The 20,293-nt window shown below is 40.2% G+C and overlaps 2 protein-coding genes across 7 annotated transcripts; both read left to right on the top strand.

Moving 5' to 3' along the window:
* The first annotated feature begins 1,037 nt into the window (after positions 1-1,037).
* Positions 1,038-9,732, top strand: LOC144411443 (uncharacterized). 3 transcript variants are annotated; one of them, XM_078108252.1, is made up of 10 exons: positions 1,038-1,141; positions 1,301-1,465; positions 3,205-3,344; positions 5,032-5,130; positions 5,777-5,908; positions 6,001-6,087; positions 6,179-6,226; positions 6,340-6,390; positions 6,756-6,846; positions 8,801-9,732. In XM_078108252.1, exons 2-10 carry the CDS (start codon positions 1,384-1,386, stop codon positions 9,178-9,180), a joined length of 1,110 nt encoding a protein of 369 aa, XP_077964378.1. In that variant the 5' UTR covers positions 1,038-1,141; positions 1,301-1,383; the 3' UTR covers positions 9,181-9,732. The 3 variants fall into 3 exon arrangements, with proteins under 3 accessions (XP_077964378.1, XP_077964379.1, XP_077964377.1); XM_078108253.1 differs by having other exon boundaries at positions 1,038-1,146; positions 6,798-6,846; XM_078108251.1 differs by having other exon boundaries at positions 1,038-1,146.
* Positions 9,598-19,554, top strand: LOC120823596 (uncharacterized). Of its 4 annotated transcripts, none has more exons than XM_078108249.1 (16): positions 9,598-9,736; positions 12,641-13,250; positions 13,688-13,790; positions 13,959-14,029; positions 14,188-14,225; positions 14,384-14,415; positions 15,209-15,356; positions 15,675-15,837; positions 16,725-16,875; positions 17,035-17,051; positions 17,228-17,288; positions 17,548-17,590; positions 17,866-18,028; positions 18,914-18,947; positions 19,029-19,066; positions 19,200-19,554. In XM_078108249.1, exons 1-16 carry the CDS (start codon positions 9,734-9,736, stop codon positions 19,220-19,222), a joined length of 1,698 nt encoding a protein of 565 aa, XP_077964375.1. In that variant the 5' UTR covers positions 9,598-9,733; the 3' UTR covers positions 19,223-19,554. The 4 variants fall into 4 exon arrangements, with proteins under 4 accessions (XP_077964375.1, XP_040039658.2, XP_077964374.1 ...); XM_040183724.2 differs by having other exon boundaries at positions 13,685-13,790; positions 13,974-14,029; XM_078108248.1 differs by having other exon boundaries at positions 13,685-13,790.
* Positions 19,555-20,293: the final 739 nt, after the last annotated feature.

Below are 20,293 nucleotides of genomic sequence, written 5' to 3'. Positions count from 1 at the left end.
TATATAATGCAAATGTAGGCGACGGTGTGTAACATTTCTTCTAGAAGACAACCTGCATATAGTGAAGCGCTTCAGATAAGGAGCACGCGCTGGTTTCAGGTCTGTTAGCAACGACAAAATACAAAGCATTTAAACGGTTAAAGCTTCAGAGGCACTAGTTTCATAAGGATTTTGACATGAAAGTAAAATAATGAATATTGATATTCCACCTAATCCGGTCTACTGTATTTAACTTCAGTGTATCTGGAGACCAAAGAATAAGGAAATACCTAATGTATTCCCTACCAATGATAATTCAGTGGACTTGAAAATAAAACAAACAAAACTCCAATGATTATCTAACTGAGGTTCAGACTAAAAGGACACAAAGTTCATCTAAATTTACTAAATGCTGAATTAAGGGACTCAAAATGACACACGTCCAGACATTCCTCAGAGTGGTGTTTGGGAGGAGCAGAGGTCTAATAAATATGACGTTAGCACGTTACTCATCGCAATGAGTAATACGGCCTTTACAAACAGTTGTACAATATCCTCTGTGACTCTGTCCAAGAAAATGAGTACGAGGATGTTTTCTGATGTCATCAGGATTGTTTTTTGTAAGAGAAGGGGGGTGTGGAGTTTGACATGAGAAGGCACCTAGTAGACGGGCATTTGACAACTGTTAGCAGGCTAACACGCTAAGCTGAGCCAAGCTACAAGATTTGCTAGACAAACTACTACAAAGCTACTGAGCTAAGCATCAGTAGCTTTGTGAAAATGCAGAAATAAATTATACAAGAATAATAATAAGTCCAAAATGCTCCATTTTGCAAAAAAATATATCAAACAAAGTAAGACATTATAGTTAATAGTTAAAAGTATTTAAGCAGCGGTTTTCAACCAGCCTGATTATTTATTTGGCAGTATGCCACATTCAGTTCACTTGTTATTTTAAGAAAATACCGCAGAAAACTCGCTCACCCCCCAGAGAGGGACAGCACCACGTGGTGCCTATTTGAGCGTTTACACGAGGTTCCCATGTCTTATGACTCCCAGCGGATGTTAATGTATCACCAGCCAAAGGGTGAAGCCATGACCTTTGACCCTGAGATGCATTGGCCGTGAGTCAAGCCGAGCAGCAGAGACAGACTCTCATCAGGTGAGGTGCGTCAAACAGTTTCTCTTCTGCTTTTGGAAAACAGAAATACACTTTGCGTGAATCTGAAGATGTTTTTTGTTTGTTTGCGCTTTGAATGTTTTAAATGTCTGATATTATTCGATATAATCAACATCGAAGCTGCTCCTCTTTTTTTCTCAGGCTGCCGGGCGAAAGGAGGCACAGCCCCGTTGTTGCATCCTCCAACACCTCAGCCCTCGAATTTGCCATCAGACATCTTCATCATGGAGAAAGAGCAAACGGCTGCGAGTTGTCATGCACCGGGCCAAACCTCTGTCAGGGCATGGCTGTCCTCCAGCAGGAGAGGTACAAGTACTCGGCTGCTGTTGCTCGTCGGACATGGTTCTCAGATGAGAATACTGTAACCCGTGATCTGAAAGGATCAGCTGACTGTGCAGTTTCTTAGCTTTTCTTCAGACATGGTTGGGCAGCCTGTACTTTGACTTTGAGTTCTAGTGTTTAGAACATAAGAAAACGTGTTTTATCTGTGTGCGGCTGCTTTAGACACATTTTAAATCTATCCAGAAATCACTTTGGTAAACCATTAATGGTCAAATATTAGCTTTTCGCATTAGGTTATCACAACTACAATTTTACTACACAACAACCGTAAAAATAAAATGGTTGAAAATGTTTTTTTAATAATATAGGATTTACTGGTGTATTATTGTATTAGCCACACACGTGGATATTAGAAATTAATAGAAGCGGTACTCTGTATCGACCAAACAGATCTGTGCCGTCGCTCAAATCTGACAGGAAACGGGAGCGTTTTTTCTTGTTGTTCCTTGTTGTTCCGTATTCCCCCGTCATGCATTAATGGAGGGTGTCCAGCCGTTCCAGCTGTTTGAGAGACTGTTACTAGAAACCATTTCAGACGTTTTACAACGTAATGTGAAACCGGAGGAATCAGTCTATCCATCTTCTCAGGAATTTTATTTGCAAATATTTGCTGGTTTGTCAAGGAAGTTGTTTCTTTCCGTCTCTCTAAGCCTCCGAAATGTAAATCTTACTCTAAATCTGCTTTACACATTTCTCAGACATGTTAGCGTTTAACCACAATAACGTTTTTTTTGAGAATATGATCAGCACGAGTCAAACTCCTGTGCTGAATTGCAAAAGTAAGGATATAAATCCTAATAAAGCTCACATGCTGTACTGTTTAACTGATTGTTTTTTGTTGAGTGTAGTTGCTGCAGGCATGTAGTAAGTGAGTGTTTATTTCTATTGCATTTAGTGATTATGATAATAATAGATGGGCAGATGGGCAACCAAATAGTTCACATTCAGCATAATATAAGCAGTAACATATCAGTGTCGGAATGTTATCCTCCATTGCATCACGTATCCTCTCCAGAGCTCCGCCATATAAGAGGTGTTATTGTCATCTAGCACAGGGGAAAAGTACCATTTAAGTTGAACATTGTTGTCAGAATATTTACTACCCACCCACATTAGAAACGCTCACCCGATACAGCAGCAACAAGTGGCCGTTTTATAACATGTTAATGTTGCAGTGACAGTTAACTGTCTTCAAAGAAAATAACCTCTAGAGTGTATCTGACAATCACCAACTCAGGTCACTGTTTTTTATTGTCTTGTGAAATGTGCTGATCATTCAATTTAACAGTTACTAAAACCCCGTAAACACTTTCACAACGTGAGTAGAGCTGTCGAACAGCTGACCGACGCTTCAACAAAGTGCAAATCGACATTTTTAGAATCAACTGTTTCCATTCCAGTAATACGTTCCAGATGGTACATTTAACAAGCATCAAAGGCTTGGTCAGCAACTTGCCCACGCACAGACTGAGAACATGATAACACTAACACTACTGAATATACATTTATAAACACACAGACACACAAATATGTAACCTAACAACCTTTGTACAAAGATGCCTTATAGCAAAAACACCAATTCTCACACAAACATAATTAAGACTAAGCTGCAGAAATAAACACAGGCATTTCCTTTTCACCCTCTGATTGAGATCTATCCCCATATTTTGACCCCTTTTGTCGCCCTTTTTCATTTTTCCCAGGAACGACCAGAACACCCAGTGACGTCACCTCCCGTTTCCATGGAGACGGGGTGCGCTACAAAGCCAAGCTGATCGGCGTGGACCCGGTGCCCTACGCCCAGGGTGAGAAGATGTGCTGGGACTCTATGATGAAGCTAAAGGTAGTCAACCCGTCCGCCGAAACAAACACCTTCTATCTCGTCCTAATCAAAGCTGGTCGACTTGTGAGAAGATCGTCTGGTCCTCCACAACCACAACGTTGTTTCATTGTGAGGCAACATGAGAGACTAACGTCACACGTCTTCTATCTTATGAGATCCAGTGAGATTCAAGTCACCTATTGAATGATATCCTGATGATATGGATTATCTTCTATTTTAACATCAACGTCAAGGTCAATGTCCCAGACTGCTCAGTCCCGATGTCAATCCAATCTGCACGCTAATATGAACACAATCACAATGCCAACATGCTAATTGGTTGTCCGTTAGCATGCTAATGTGAAATCAGATTAGTTAAGCTTTATGTTGTAGATACATTTTTGTTGTAGGTACCTTTTGGGGGGATATTAAGAGAATTCAAATAATTAAATGATATATGTATTTTCCACTAATTACACATGTTTCACATGCATGTTGTTTTTTAAGGTAACAACAGGAATCGGAGCAACTTGCCTGTACGTTTAGTAATGATTAAGGTTACGCGTTAACAGAGAGTCAGCTGAAGCTGGACTGTCATCAGTCTTCCATAAACCACACTTTTGGACAAATCTAAATTATGATGTTGGTCATTGTTACATTAAAGCGTCAAATCACGCAGCCGTTCATCGCTCTACATCTGAACTAAAGCCTGACACTCTCAGGACATTGCCACTGTTAAGATGGCGCCCGGCGGAGCCGCTTCACTGGGACCCCTCGGACCCCCACCTGTTGACTGCTTTCAAAACAAACTGCCATCTTAACCAGAAGTCTGACTGCAGGTCAACGAAAACCCTGCAGTCAGACACGTAGTCTGCTCCACAAAGCTCTTGTGTTTTGTTTGACACGTCCACCTCTGCTGTGTGCACTTCCTATAAAACATGACTCGCTGTGACGGTGGTGACGCTTCGTAAACACATGCTACTGTGCTACTAGAGGCAGAGGAGCGCTGAACAAGCTGCGTCGGCCTTCATGGCGAAGAAAAGTCAGAGCATTATCAAAGTTGTCCAATTTTGAGCAGCACCTCGTCTGATATTAATGTTAAGATATTTCAGTGAAACCCCCAAAACTGTCAGCCGCATTATGGCTCTAAAACAAAAGGGAAGGAATCCTTGACGTCAGTGTGGTTCCTTCTATGGGGATCATCAATGTCTCTCATTTTATTTTAACTAATCCAGTTGTTTGTTGTTTGCTTTTAGTCAGTATTTATATTTGATACAACAAAGGTCCCCTGAAAGTTGAAATTTGGACATTTAAAATAATTTGGATCACTTTGATAATTGATATGAAGAAGGAAAAGTAGTTCTGGGAAAATTCTTCCAGTGCAGAAGTGTGATTCACATATATCTGACATCCTGCCCACCTTTGACATATTAGTGATCTCGTGGGAAACCCCTGGTATGAAACTTTGCATGATCCAGTGGGAATATGAATCCAGCTTTAATAAAAAAATAGAAACAGTTCTCAGGGGGAACTCGAGGTGAATTTGTGAGGAAGAAAAAAAAGCTCTTGTTAGATGCTTGTCAGATGTTTTTGCTCCCCCTAGTGATTATTTCAGGCACAATATGTTTAATTCATAGCTATTAAAGTTAAAAGTTTAAACTTGAGGTTCCTGACTCCAACCACTTAAACTTGTTTTTCTTCCCCTCAGGGCTTTGAGGCAGCAGCAAGGAGACAGGGGAGACACAAGCTGAGGGTCTGGTTGAAAGTTTCTCAGAGCGGACTGAAAATAGTGGATGAAAGGACCGGGGTGAGTTACACTCCAAATCTCTCATCCGCTGTCCTGTAGTTCATTTAATAATTGCATCAACTCTGTGTATCATAGATAAATTATCAATAAATATAACTAAATGAATGAACAAAAACATCATACATTTTATAAATAATTGGGAAAAAATCAATAAGAATTACCGCAATGCAAACTGTTTTTCAAGAGAAAATTAGATTCAACTTAAATATATTAATCAAGAATACAGACTAGTATCAAAATGACAACATTTCAGAAACTTCAAGGTCATTTAAACTGACTAAGTGAACTTGGGATTGATGGCAGAGAATATCGGAATCTGTCATTCATTCATTTGGTCACCTTTATTGATAATGGAACACGGCTCCTCTGTTGGAAACCTTTCCCACACGCTCTTTGCATGATGCTTAATGAACACGGCAGAAGAACAGGCCTGACAGGGTTCTCACAAATGTCTGCCAGCCCTGAAGAATTCTGCATATACCTGCCACGTTCAACATCTCCTTTAGTTTCAGGTTGCAGGTTAAAGGTGGATCAAGACAAAAAACATCACAAAACAGCCACTGCAATTTTCTGTTCTTTCCATAAGCTGCTTCATTGCATGCGGTGGTTTGCGGGTTGTTTTAACAAAAACTAAAACCTTTCTCAGGCTGTACTCCACGAGCATCACAGGAGCAGGATCAGCTCTTTGAAGACGGACGAGTCGGACCCCAGAGCTCTGGCCTACGTCTATCAGCACCAGGACACCTGCAGCCTGTTCTACATCAGGACAGCCAACCGGGTGCCCACGCGCAGCACCGCCTGCCATTTCTGTGCCGAATCTGCGGTGAACGTGTTTGAGGTGCAGTGTGACGTTTCTTCTGTGTCCATCAGGCGGAACCGGTCCTGTTGGACATTGAGGAGGTTTGTCAGACTGTGGACCAGGAGACGCCAGAAGAAGCCAAGGAGGCCACGACACAAGTCAGAGAAAGATCACTACAATGGGAGGAGTTTTTTTTTTTATTTGTGCTTGCCAACGCTGCGTTATATCTCGTTTGTCTCTTTTCTCCAGATCAATTCCTTGCTGCTACAGAGAGACACTTCTGTCCCTCCGGCTGAGGTAAATGAGATCCCCAAATCTCTTGTTCAGGTGTATCATTGAAAATCTCTCTTCGTTTTTCTCATCTATCTCACACGTTGCAGTGAAGCTTTTCAGTGTGGCTTTTTTTTCAGGGACCAGCTCCTGACGGAGTCTTCACTCCACAGCCGGATTCTTCAACCCAGGTACAATCAGCCAAACACAATATGACACTGTGGTTCCGCTGTGATGCACCAGAACCACGTTGGTTTCTCAACAAAAAAACATGGACAGGAGACATGAACAGGAAAGAAATACTAAACAATTGACGCGTCAGAATTTAGATGTTTTCAATTCTAAATACTGACTTACTAGATTTATGTCACTAAAGATGATGAATGTGAAGAAATGAAAGTCTCTAATTTAGTCCAACCTTAAGTGTATTTGTATGTTTATGTTTATTTTCATGTTTATGTATAGTCAGCTATCATGTTACTCTTAACACTGTACTTAACTAAAAGAGCATATTTAACCATATCAAATACAGACTGTGGTTTTTCTGTGTCTACAGGTCTCTTTTAATAATGAGCTGATGGAAGTCTTCTCCCTGCAGATGGAGGAGCCTCTGATCCCCAACCAGAGCTCCTGCACCAGTCAGCCAGGTAAGTTTCAACGAGAGTCCAGGTCAGGAATTCTAGGTAACGTGCAATCGGTTAATACGAAAAAACATTTTATGTGCAGAGCCAGTTGGGGGCAGCACAATCCATTTAACTGTCATTTAGTCTCCTTCAAGCTCTCTTCCAAAAATGTTTGACTGGTCCAAGACTTGTTGCGGTTTTGTTTAAATAAGGGCTGCAACTAACTCTCAATATCATTGATTAATTCAATGTTTATATTCTAGATCAATTGATCATTTTGTCTAGCAAATGTCCATCCCAGTTCCCAAGTCCAAAGTAATGCTAAAACCCAGATATGCTGTTATATATGATATTATACAGAGAAAAGAAGGAAATATACATATTTCAAAAACTGAAAAGGTATATTCTGCCATTTTTGGATTGAAAAATTGCTTACACAATGAATTGTTTTTCAATATAGTTGCAGATAACGTTTCTGTCGATTGATTTTTGCAGCACACTAGTCCTTAGTCTTGATTGTGTGTGTGTGTGTGCGTTAGCTGGAGTGGACACACAAAGGCACAACACATGTTGTGGTACAGTCATTTTTGCCGTGGCATCATCGGGAGCTCAGAGTCCGTGGGTTTGATGTACCATAATGCAAATGGATTAAAGTCATAAACTGTGGGCTGCGCCGCTATAAAAGGTACAGGACAAAAACACTGACCACTTCCCTCCGCTGGATCTCAATGGTGACTCAGTGTGTGGACACTGCGACAGTGTGGCAATACACCCACACCCACACACTGACATCACATTGTGGTATTGATTTTGGTTGAATCTAATGATAACGAGACGCATTTTACTACTATATACAGTAAATCAGAGGAATGTGCAGTGTTTTCTGTGTATCGATGATGGAATAGAAATATGTCAGCGCAGACATTCTTGTCTTCTTCTTGTCTAGCGTCTAATGTTTCATGTGTGTTTGTTGTGGGGCACTGCAATGTAAGCCTGCAACATCCGAGGCAAAGGTTCACATCCTGTGTCTTTGTGGTGGTCATTTTCATTACTCATGACAGTGAAACTTTGATAACTTTAACAACATTAGTGAGTCAGTTCATTTATTCAACCCTTCTCACAAGCAGACCAGCATGAAATAAACTGCTTCATGAAAAAAAAAAAAGCATGCATAATCAAAGTATATTTTCTCACCTAAATGAACCACACTAATAGTAACGTCGCCATTAAAAAAATCATAGACCATAATCTGAGGCTACTTTTTCTATTATGTTTAAATTATCTGTACATTTCCTTGTGTTTAAGAGACCTTTATATTGCAAATATAAATGCAATGTGTGTGTGTTCTTGTAATTACCTCAAAATAAGAATGAGGCATTATGTGTCCTCGTGGCCATCATGTTTCTACGGTAGCCCAGAGCAGACAATCCAAACTCAAACCTGTCCTACGCGCTTTACACGTTATTATTTCAGTTGGTTGCAATCAGCAACTGCTAAATCACAACTAAAAACGGCCAAATCCCTTGAGACATTTTGCTTAAAAGAGTAAATATCATGAAATACTAAAAGATGAAGAAAAAAGTGTCCCACCAACAGTCCGAAACCCCCCAATATTATTATATAATATATCGTAAGATTTAATACAGAAATAAAATGTAATCACTGGAACAAATGTCGAGCTTTTCCGTTGATTAACGTAAAAAAATGGTTTTGTCGAGTTGAGGTAGATCAAAAAAGATCCATCCCATATTTTCTCATTAATTTTGAAGCTGGAGATTGAGCGAGCCCGACTCTGCATGAGGGTTAAAGAATCTGTCTCAAAGCGTCTTTAACGCACCAAAACACTGTGTTTTATATATGTACCCTACTTAAAACGTGAAAATGACAAATTCACAGGGGGCGTCTAATTCAACATCAATGGTTTCAAAAGGCCAAGACAACGTTTAGATTCTTCATTTATCTTCTCCCGGTCTCTCAGAGTCTCCACAGCCGACGCTCTCGTCCTCTCAGATCCTCTCCATGTTCCCTGCGCAGCCGGCAGGCGGCTCTCCGTACTCCTCCCCCCCGTACTCTCCCCCCACCCTGCCCTGGGGCCAGCAGGGGTTTCTGGGGGATCAGTGGGCAGCTCCAGCTCCCGCGCCCTGGTCCACAACTCACAGCGGCGTGGCAGCGTGGGCACCAGCAGGCGTGACAGTCCCCCCTGCAGGCGGCCAGATGATGATGGGAGGAGGCACATCTGCTTCACCCACAGCTGCCAACGGGTATCCCGGCCCTTTAGACTTGCTCTATTGCCCCGATGGAGCAACCGGACCACCGCTGTCGGTATCCCCCACCGGGGATCACAATCCCCTCTTCTGAAATGAAAATGACTGTACATTGAGAACCACAAAAGGTTCTAATAAATTTGTGGACATTCATTACTTCTCGTGGTTGCATGTGAAATGCAGGAAAATTGTACAATTAAAACAATCAAGCGTGTCATGTCAGAGAGCGATGATAATGTCACAAAATGAGTTGTTATGTGACTATTTGAAATGCAAAGTAATTGATACTTATCATGTTTCATTTCACCCGCTCATTATGTTCTGTTTTATGAGCTTATCCGCTACTTTAAATTAGTTAGAAAGACGTAAAAAAAAACAGACAACCTTGCTTTGCGGTGCCTTCACAAATTACTGTAAAACCTGATCTTTTAAGGAGAACTAAAACGCAGTGGCTTCTGGCATGTAAATGTTCTATTGTAAATGTTGTGGCGCTGTCACTCACCCTGACAACACTGAATTGCAGAGCATTTCCTCATTTGCAGTAAGTTTAGTGACACAAGTCTGTACGGGAGCGTCAGCCTGAATACTCAATCAATGCTGGACATGAAGCACTTTATTCATCATTAAACCATCACTAAAGACAAAATATGGTAAGAGATTGTTGTTTATGCTGTTATTAGGGATGTTGTGCTGTTGTTTTCATTACATATTATTCAATTGAGTTACGCATGACTGCTCCACAGCACCTTTCACTCTGTTTCTGGTTATTTCCTCCTAAACATCAGGCTGTCTATGAATACCTCATAGATAAGCAGATCGTAGCGTCATATAACTAAATCCTCATTAAAATACCTTTTATCCAAGTTTAAAATCTTGCTGATTCATGATCTGACAGACTGGCTACGGTGGCTGTCAACAGTGGTTACATCATTGTAATGCCGGGAGGGGAAGTTGGAATTTTGTTCATGCTGCTGCTGATGAAAGAAAGCTTTATAACATACAGCTATCAGGTGTTAATGATTGACAGTGTGCTCAGTGCGGCTTCACATTCCTATCTTATTCTTACACTACACCCATTAATTGTATTTTAAGACTTTTTGAAACATTTGTGCTCCAAATGATCATCAGAACTCCACTAAAATCACAATAGTTACTAGTTCCTAACCCTGGCAACAATAAAATAAATGAGTACTTTCTGTATCAGAGACTGTCTGGAGTGTATGTGAGAAAAAGTAGCGTAAACTGTGTTTACCCCCAATTCATACAGAGTGAGTGTGATTCCGAATGCTTCACGATTATATCAGTTCATCAATATTTCAGTAAATATACAAAACTACAATATGAGTTCATAAGTCATATCTCATGTGACCAGGCTTCTTCTAAAATGTGTTCCTTAGTTGATAATAAACGTTTTCTCTGCAGCACACCTGCACAGCCACAATCTGTGGCGACACCATTTCAGAAACATCTCCGGTAATATGTGTCAGTCGCAACCCTGCACCCATGCACACACACACACACACACACACACACACACACACACACACACACACCCACACACACACACACACACACACACACACACACACACACACACACAATACCCTACTGAAGACACTCGCTCACTGAAAGTGAACCGGTCTGGGTGTTGTGTATATTTGTTTTTGCGGTGTGGTGAAATGTTACTTGTAGCAAGAGAGACGACTGCAGGCAGCGCTCATTTGCAGCTCATTTGTGCAGGAGTAACAGCTCGGGGGGCGTTGCTATGGTAACCTCGGCAGGATGCAGAGGTATAGAGGTGTGTGGTTGTGAAAGCTTCCTGCTCCTCTCTGCACTCTTTGACTGTGTTAAAGGCGACAGACAGAGTCATTCCTTCACTCTCAGCTTGTTTTTTATTTCTTCTCAACATAACGGAGAATGAGACGTGTTCATGTGTAACAAAATATCTTTTCATTTTCACAATTACCTCCTCTTTGTTGATCATATATGTCGGACAACCGTTGCTCTTTTGAAAGAATGTCTGACTGCTATGGTTGCCTAAAGGAGTCCAGCTCAACCAATGATATCATTACTTCCTGCTGACCACTGATGTTCTTCTTTGAACTGCTGCGAGCACTTTATTCAAATTCATATCTTCAATGTGGTTTCATTTGAGTCAGTGACAACATTCATATCACAAATAAACTGAACAGAGACTGAACATTTGCACTGTTATTACATGTCCATTTCTTACTGTTCATATTGCTTAACTATTTCTTACTGTACATATCTATTTATTCACTTATTACACTTATTACACTTTACACATGCACATACTCTGCACTTTTTGCTATTTTGCACTTCTGGTTGGATGTTAAACTGCATTTCGTTGCCTCAGTACTTGTACTCAGTGCAATGACAATAAAGTTGAATCTAATTTAATCTAATCTAAAGAGACACCTAAAGAGGAGAACTTCCATTCTTAGACTTGGGTCAGTCTGTTTTGAATTTCTGTCTACGCTAAACATATTTTCAAAAGTGAATAAAAACCCTCCATCGGGTACCGGTTCAGTAAATGTCGACACTAGAGAGCTCTTCATAGATTGTGGCGAGTATGTAAATGTATGTGACTAGAATGTCCATTTAGCAGCAGTGCTGAGATGTTCAGTTCGAGGAACCATCAAGGAATTAACATCCGAGTCAAATTGTTTTCTTATCAGAAGGGCCCCAGAGGTTCCATGATACATACAAAGTTGCTAAGATAGTTTGCAGGTATTTTAGTAAAGTTTACTTCTGCAGTGCCTTAAAAAATATTGTTTTGGTGAGTGGTAAAACAAAAATAAATGAAAAGATAGTTTCAGTAATAACTATATATCCAACGTGTAACAATGCCAAACTCCCCCCTATAAAGATGCAGACATCCAAGTCGTGTGACTGTTTTTATTAGCTGTCATTTTTGCATGTGATTGTAATTGACCAAAATACAGAAAATGAAACAAAGAGAACCTCTATATTCAAAGAAAAAGCCCTATCAGCTTGACTCTCTTTTAAAGGTATGGCTTTTACAGCTTCCTTTAGGGATGCACAGGTCTGATATGCGTATATTAGTAAAATAACTGTGTTTCACACCATGTAGTCAGTCAGGTGCAGTCATTTGAACCACAGCAAACCTTGATAACATGTTGCAAACTAAACTGAAGAACTGCAGTGAGGTCTTTAAAATTTGGTTGAGAGATCCGTGCTCAAATCATTTATATGTATCATTAGTTATTGTTAATCTCTAACATCGTCTATTGTTTTTTCTTGCAACCATCAATATCTTCCTGCACTGATTAAAGTTTTGTCTGCTGCAAAGAGTTGCAGACTTCTCAGCTTTGTGAAGATCAAAACAACCAGGAAGCTGTATCATTGCGCTACGGGTTCTCGCCTTGTAAGAGAGCGTTTGATGGGTGGTGTGTGTGTGTGTGTGTGCGTGAGCGTTGGTGTGGCATGCCTTGCTGCGTGCTGTTCTGCTGACTTCCTGCTGTAGAAATAGAGCAGCTGCAGTTACGTCTGTGCTCCTATGTTTTCGTCAGGAGGAGAGCGTCGATGTGAAGGCTCTGAGGGCGAAGTTCAACAGCAAGGTCTGCACCTCGGACGCCAGCAGCCGAGACGGCGATTCCCCCAAATCTCCACAACCCTGCTTTGGCAAAGTGATACTGCCCCTTACAGAGAGCAACCTCTCTCATCACAGACTCGCTCCTAAGGGTCCTCTTCCACCGAGCCCCAGTCCGGGCCTGGCGCGGCTCCCGATGGAAGCCTCCGTTCACCCGAGACCTCCGGCCTTCCCTCGACCGCCTGCTAAACCTGGAACCCGAGCGTCCCTGAAGGCGGCAGAGCCCGGCAAGGTCAAACTGAAGGGGGAGATGCTGCAGAGCTTGATGCAGCTGCACCATAGGCCTCCAGGTGCCAAACCAGCAGCCACAGCTCCAGGTCTGTCTCCTGCGGCGTTTCCCAGCTCCGCGCCTCTGCCGCTCCGCCAGCAGCCGCGACAGAGGAGTGCAGGGGAAGTGACCCCGCTGAGGAAGCCCTTACCCCCTGAGAGACCTTTGCCCTTGAAGCCCAAACGGCCTCCCTTCGTCAACCTGGAGCCCTATCAAAGATTCATCCGAGGACCTGCTCATCCCGCTCCAAGAAAGAACGATGGTGAGTCTCTCTGGCTTACTCGCTCACAGATTTGTAATAATGGACTCAATTCATAGTGAAACATCTTTGGTGAGCCCTGCTGGGTGAATGCTTATATCCTTTCCACATTTTAGAACATAAATATATAAAGGCATGATTAACAAAACGCAATATATTCTGTGGTAATTCTTATTATCTTATACGATCTTATTATAAATACGATTCTGTAGTTCTCCTCGGAATTTATCAACAGCGACACAAAAAAACAAAAAACAATTTACCGTTGTGGTTTTCCGATTCTTATTCGTGTGTTTGTATATAAAAATATCTACTTTTTGAGGGAAATTTAAGAGCATTACATGATTTCTGCAAAAATGTACACGTGACTGTTGAGTGTTGGTTGTCCGTCTCATTTATCCGTCCACTTCTTTACACATTCTGCTGGTTTCTCCAAGCAGGTCCCCCGGTTTCAGCAGGCAGAAAGATGTCCCTACCTGCAGTCGTCAGTCCTCCAAAACCACCACAGCGATGCAACAAGCCCGTAGTGCTGCCGCAACATATGTGAGTGTTTAACTAGTTCAAACGATGCTGCTGGGAAGTACTTTAAAAAATGGGATTAAATGTCATTTCCAACACAGCTATGATGATTTAAAGGCAGCCAAAGTATTGTGTAAAGTGTTTAGTAGTCAAAAATACATGCTGCATATCGAATTGATTAATAATTACCAGGTTTGTTGATTGCAGGAGCATTGACAATGACCACGAGTTCTATGACGACATTGCAAGCTTTGAGAAGAACGGTAACAATTGCGGCTTTTTCATTGGTGCATGGCTCCTCTCCTCGATGAGGCCTTTGTACCTCTAAGAGTTTTTACTTAAATATTGACACTGAAATAATGAGCCTTTGATTCCAAAAGAAGATATGCCTTTCATCTCTTAATATTGTGTGACTTCACAGAGTCCTGTAGTGACAACAGTTCACACTGCATGGAGGGGGTAAGCACAAAAATCAAAAAATTTAAATTACACTTTCCCTAAAAGACGAGACTAAAATTCTAATAAAGTTTAAAATCCAGTTCACACTTGTTTGTATCCCTTTATAGTGGTGAAACAAAGGTCAATTAAGCTCAACGATGTTCTTGTTTCTGTTGCAGGAGGATGATGATCTGTATGAGTTTATTGATGAGTGAGTATATACTTTCTGCCTTTACCATTAAACAATTGTCTCTGTATTTGTTAAGCGCTGCCCCACCTAAAAATACACGGTGGCTACAAGTGCTGACATTAAACAGCCCCGTGTTTCTTGTCACAGCTGCAGGTATTTTTGCATCTACCATGAAAGCTATTATTGCTACAACCACTTTAGCAAGCACCACCACCGAAGAGGCTTTTGCAATTAGTTTTTAGTTTTGTGAGACAACTTCTAATGATCTTAACATAAATCTCTTTTTTAGAATCAAAGCCCGAAGGAAAACTGAATTTGTATGTAGCATAGTGAGTGTTTCGGAGGCAACGTTATTTGCGTCACTATTCTGCCATATGATCTTTTCTGGTTGTAAGTTGTTGCTGTGATTCAACAGATATCCTCTTAAAAGAAACTGTTTTTTGTGGGATGCTGCAGTTGTTAAATTGTTTTCTTGTCAGTGCTCAGGGCTGAATCACGTTTAGTTTTTTGTTGTTTTGTTCATTTGATTTGAACGTTCCAGGAGCTTCAAAAGTGGTAAAATACAATATCAGCTTGTTCCAGGTAGTCAAAATAAAGGGCCCCGATATGAGAGGAAATCTAAATGCGAAGGCATTTTCGGAGGGCAGGATGAAGAAGTCAGTCCGACATTAGCTTCTATCTTCAAGCAGAGCCGTGCACGGTCTCGCAGGCCACCAGCATTGCATGCTGGTGGCCTGCGAGGGCCTGCCAGCATGGTTTGAAGGACTGTCAGAAAATGTAAAAGTAACGTCCTCTTCAAAATGTTCTCTTATAGGGATCAGGTGGATAAAAATCGCTCGAACGCTGAGAAGCTAAATAAAAAAGAACCGTCAACAACAACGAAGAAGAGTCAACAAGCGCAGGATAAAATAAATCAGATGCAACGTCGGAAAGAAGAAAATGAATTGAAGAAGAAGTTTAAGGTATTTTCCATATTTGTCTTGCTTGAAACACTCAGAACCCAAACGCTCACCTTCAGATCACAGAGAACTTCTTTTAATTTGTTGACCATATTCACATTCTAGGAAACCACCACCTGTGGGTCAAGCCAAAGAATACATTTTTTTCTAATTTATGTGTATTATGTTAGTTAATATTACTGGATACGATTAAATCTAGGATTGATATATCAAGCATTATTATAAGCAGGTTATTCAAGTATACACTCCATACACACATACGTCTCATTTGTTTCTGTTGACCTTCAACCTCCTGAAGCTTTTTGTTGTATCCACCCGTAGTTGCAAGGGGAGGTGGAGGTTCTCCACACAGCCAGAGTCCGCCACGACTGGCATGGAGGAGGAAAACTGGACCTCAGCATACGACAAGGAGAGAGCGTGGAGATCCTTCGAGTTAAGAATAACCCAGAGGGGAAATGGTTGGCTCGCTCTTTGGATGGACACTGTGAGTTTCACTCAACAATTCTATTAACGTATGTGTAAATCCTTAAATGCGATAAAGGGAGGCCTCCCCACTCAGAAGTAGCAAACATCCTACAGATGTGACGTCTAGTCTCCAAAATGTATTGCTGTTGTTTAAAATGATTGATATCTCAATTCGGTTTCTTCCGCTTGTTTTGATACACAATTTTCAGTTTGAATAATGTTACGATTTGAAATCAAAAAGATGAAGCTCAAGTAAATGTTCATACATTTGGCCATGGTGTAATAATTTGGCATATGTCAATATATTATTTTCCTTTGTTTGGAATATGCCATGGCCCTTTGGTACCTTCGGCAATGACTTTGCTTTAGGAAGGAAGGTGTGTACGCGCTGTAGCATTTAAATAGAGTAATTTGAGTTTAGATCTTCGGTTTGAAGACATTTTCTCTGGGTCTTTTTGCCTCTGATGTCCTGCCATGTCTCAGAAATCCAGCATATATTATGCAGAAGATCTGTGACCACCTGTGAAAATCCAAGTGGCCTTGTCTCTAACAACCTTAGTATCTTTCATAATGCATGCTTGCTTTAATATTTGATAAAACTTTCTAGCAAGCAATGATAGAAGGCCGATGTGTGATTATCAGAAAATATCGGGCGATAGTCAATAGAGGATGTCATAAACCAAAGCACAGTAAAATATCGTCTCCTCAGAAAGTGAGACTGTGAAAAGTATTTAGACATTTTTCCCTTTTTACCTGAACTATTTTGCCAACATTGATTCCAGCAGATTGAGATCCAACATTTTCAAAAAAAAGAGCGCCAATGATAGAAGGTTCTTTGTTGACTCAAACACGGAATGATATTAATGAAGCCAAATGACATACTTGTGATGTTGTGTTACCTTGAAGATGGATACATCAGCAACACCAGTGTGGATGTTGACTATGAAGCAGTGAAGCGCAAATTGCTCAACTCCAGGAAAACAAACACTTCACAGTTGCCTCCACCACCTCCAGACCCCCCAATGATGGTGAATGTGAAGTACAGCGGCAGCGGCAGGTACCGTGGATCATTTTAATCCTGTTTTACCTTTTTCTTATTGTATTTAAAGACAAATGGTTTGATTTTATATAGCCAAATGGTTTTCAACGCTAGCAGTGTTTGGTGGCAACTCAGTTTCAAGTTACTAACATGCAATATGTTTCCTGTAATCTGCAGCACGCTTTCAGATGACGGTACGTGAGAACACACCACGCGCGAACATTATTGGCATTAATGCCAAGTAAATTCACAAAAACGTTTTATTTAGTTTTATGTTTAGTTATTTTTTGTTAATTAATTGTTTTATTTTAATTAAAAATTATTTTATTTTTTTAGTTTTAGTTTTCACTTTTAACATACTTGTCCTCAGATTACTATGATGACGTGGAACCAATGACTGAGGATTTTCCCCCACCGCCGCCTGAAATCAGGTATCTGTTCACATCCGGTCCAACGAAAGCAGAGAAAGGAAATAAGCCTGTGATATTGTGCATGATATTGTGATGTAAAGCTTTATTTATGTTGACCTGAAAAAGGATGAGACTACACAAGATGATCAATATGTAAAGAAACCAAGTATATGTACCTCTAAATAAATCTCATAATCTGCGGAAAGCAGATCAGGAGGAAGTGTGATGAACGATATAAATGATTCTTGATTAACCGTAAAATCCCAATCATCTTTTTCAGCATTGAACCCAAAGTGGAGAAGGAGTTAAGAAAAAGATTTAAGGTAAAACAGTGACACTGTTCCACCCAATATTTGGTTTTAGATAAAACAAAGTGCAATAGCAATAAAATGTATAAAATGATTGTTATTTTTTCTTAATTCATTTGTCCATAAGATAATAAGTATAAAAAGAAAAAAAGGACGGGGCCCACAGGGGTTTCTTGAGAAACTCTACATACAACGAATGATGATAAGAAGCACAGTGATGAATATCGTTAATATGTTACATATTTCCCAGTAAGACAAAAAAATGCACCTCTGGAACTGATGTTTTACAGTATGAAGGGCCACTCAGGGTGCTGCACACCATGATGGTGGATCCTAACGGCATCATAAAGAAGCCGGGAGGGAAAGATCTGCACGTGACTCAAGGAGAAATTGTGGACATCATCCAGCTAACCAACAGCAAGAAAGCTCTGTGTTGTAACCAGTTTGGAAAATGTAGGTTGTTTCTTCACATTTTAAGCAAGAACTGTTACACAAGCAGTTTGCCAATCGCTGCATATCATACAAAAGCAGTTCAGAGTGTTGTACATAAAAGCAAAAACATACTTCCAAACATACATACTTTAATACAAAGAAGCATACAAAGGAAAGGAGTAGGCAGGTTTTAAGTTTTAAAAGAAAACAAGTGTAAGAACACAGAGCACAGGCAAACGTCGGCATTATTTAGTTGCATAAATCTGTTGATCTCACCAGATTTAGGAAGTGCTGCAGTCACATGGAGGGGAAAAGATTTGCTCGGGCTGTAAACTGTCAGCACTTCTGAATTTTACTGTGGAGCCAGATCAGCAGTTTGAAAACCAGACGCAGGATTATGTAGATAGATTTGATAAGATACTTTTGTCCTGGTTAGAATTTGTGTTGCTTTCCTCTGGATTCATTGTAATCTATGTATGGTGTTGTTTGTTAAACAGAGTTGAAGTAATCCAACCTGTCATGCTATTTTAAAAGAGTTTATCATTGTTGTCGTGGCTATGAGATTAAAAGAACTCCGGCCGTGCTTTTCAGGCCTGTAAGGCCTTTATAAAACACTAGAGCGAAAAGCTAAAAACGCTTTTAGACACAGTACAACGCTTGCCATGTTCAGTCAACCTCGATGTGGCACAAGAGGAAATGCCGTTGTATCGAGATATTATGTCAACAGAGCGCGCTGTCGGGGGACAATTCATTTCTGAACAGAGTTTGGTGCCGGTCCAGTTGGTAGAAATGTGTACACTTGGGATGGTGGAGGCTGAACGTCTTGAGATCACCAGTTCAGTACGAGCTGTATTTGAATTTAGTGCAAGTGTTTGACCCCAAATCTGTTGTTCACACCTCTCACAGATGGCTTTGTGTCCAGATCGCTTCTTCTTACAATGTAAGTGAATCTTTTTAGGGCTAAAAACGTGAATAGAAATTATTTTTCTGCAGACAGTTTAACATGCATCTTTCTTTGCAGGGAAGGAGACATTTATGATGATGTTGACTATCCAAACGGTGAGTTATTATATCAGTTTAGTATTGGATCTTCCTGTGCTGTAATCAATTCTACACCAACAGTGTAATTTTCCAATGTGATCTGGCATGTTCCATTTTGAAAACCAGTGTATTTTTTCTTTTTTTCTTTCAGACGTTTACGACAATGACTCCTGATATGATGATTACTGATATACAAACTAACTAATCACACACAGTAAGACAGAGAGAGACACAAACACACAACTCAAACTGAAAGCCATATAAAGCTATAAACTATCACCCATCTGGGTGCACGTGTTTGTTTGACTCCACCACTAGCATATTATCAGAAAAGAAAACCAAAAATACAGTGGAGTGTCACATAAATACAACCTTTGCTGAGAATAACAAACTTGTCAACATTACATTGTTTGTCAAACTGCTTGTATAGAAAATGAATACACTATAACTGTAGCTTTGTGTATTGCTTTACATTTAAAATAATTTAAAATAAATTTGATGAGTAATTGTGTCCCTTTTTTACTTTTTTCTTTTCTGTGTTTTTGGGAGGAAAACAATTCTTAGAGAGTGTAATGTAAAAGCTATATGATGGTGGAGCCGAATGGAAACAAAGCAGTTCTGAATATCTCAAATACACCTGGAAATAATTTCATCAAGACTAATCATTTAAATGGTAATACGATTTTCTTTTTAGTATGTAGGAGAACTGAACTGTTGAATCAGGTATTGACATCGAAATAAATCAAAATGTTAACTTTTTGAGCTGAGAGAACACATTCGGAGTTATATTTAAGTGTTATATATTTAAGTGTTACATCTTAAATCTTATATTTCACACATTTTCCCTTGGTGATTGATAAAGTATCTATCTATCTAAATGGTACTCCTAATGAGGGCTTCCAAAAGTGGAATGTAACTAATATAACGTTACTTATTTTTACTCAAGTACTGTTCTTCTAAGTACTTTTACTTAGGTAAGTATATTTTATTGCTAAATAAAGGCTTTTACTTGCAATGTTTACTGTTGTCGAATTTTTCGTTCACCGCTGCACGTCAACTTCTAACGCCAAGGGGAAACACACCCAGGTGTAAACAGATGTTTCTCACACCTGGAGAAACTTATTTTCACCAGTTGATTAAAATCGTAAATCTAAAATATCATGTGCATCATTTCCCCCAAACTGTTCTGTATTTACCAATCGTCTGTGTAGCTTTTGAACCAGAAATTCAGGCGCACAAACTGAA

This window comes from Gasterosteus aculeatus, chromosome 8 (genome assembly GCF_964276395.1).
Source record: "Gasterosteus aculeatus chromosome 8, fGasAcu3.hap1.1, whole genome shotgun sequence".
Classification (NCBI taxonomy): Eukaryota; Metazoa; Chordata; class Actinopteri; order Perciformes; family Gasterosteidae; genus Gasterosteus; species Gasterosteus aculeatus.
This window is presented reverse-complemented; position numbering and strand designations above follow the sequence as displayed.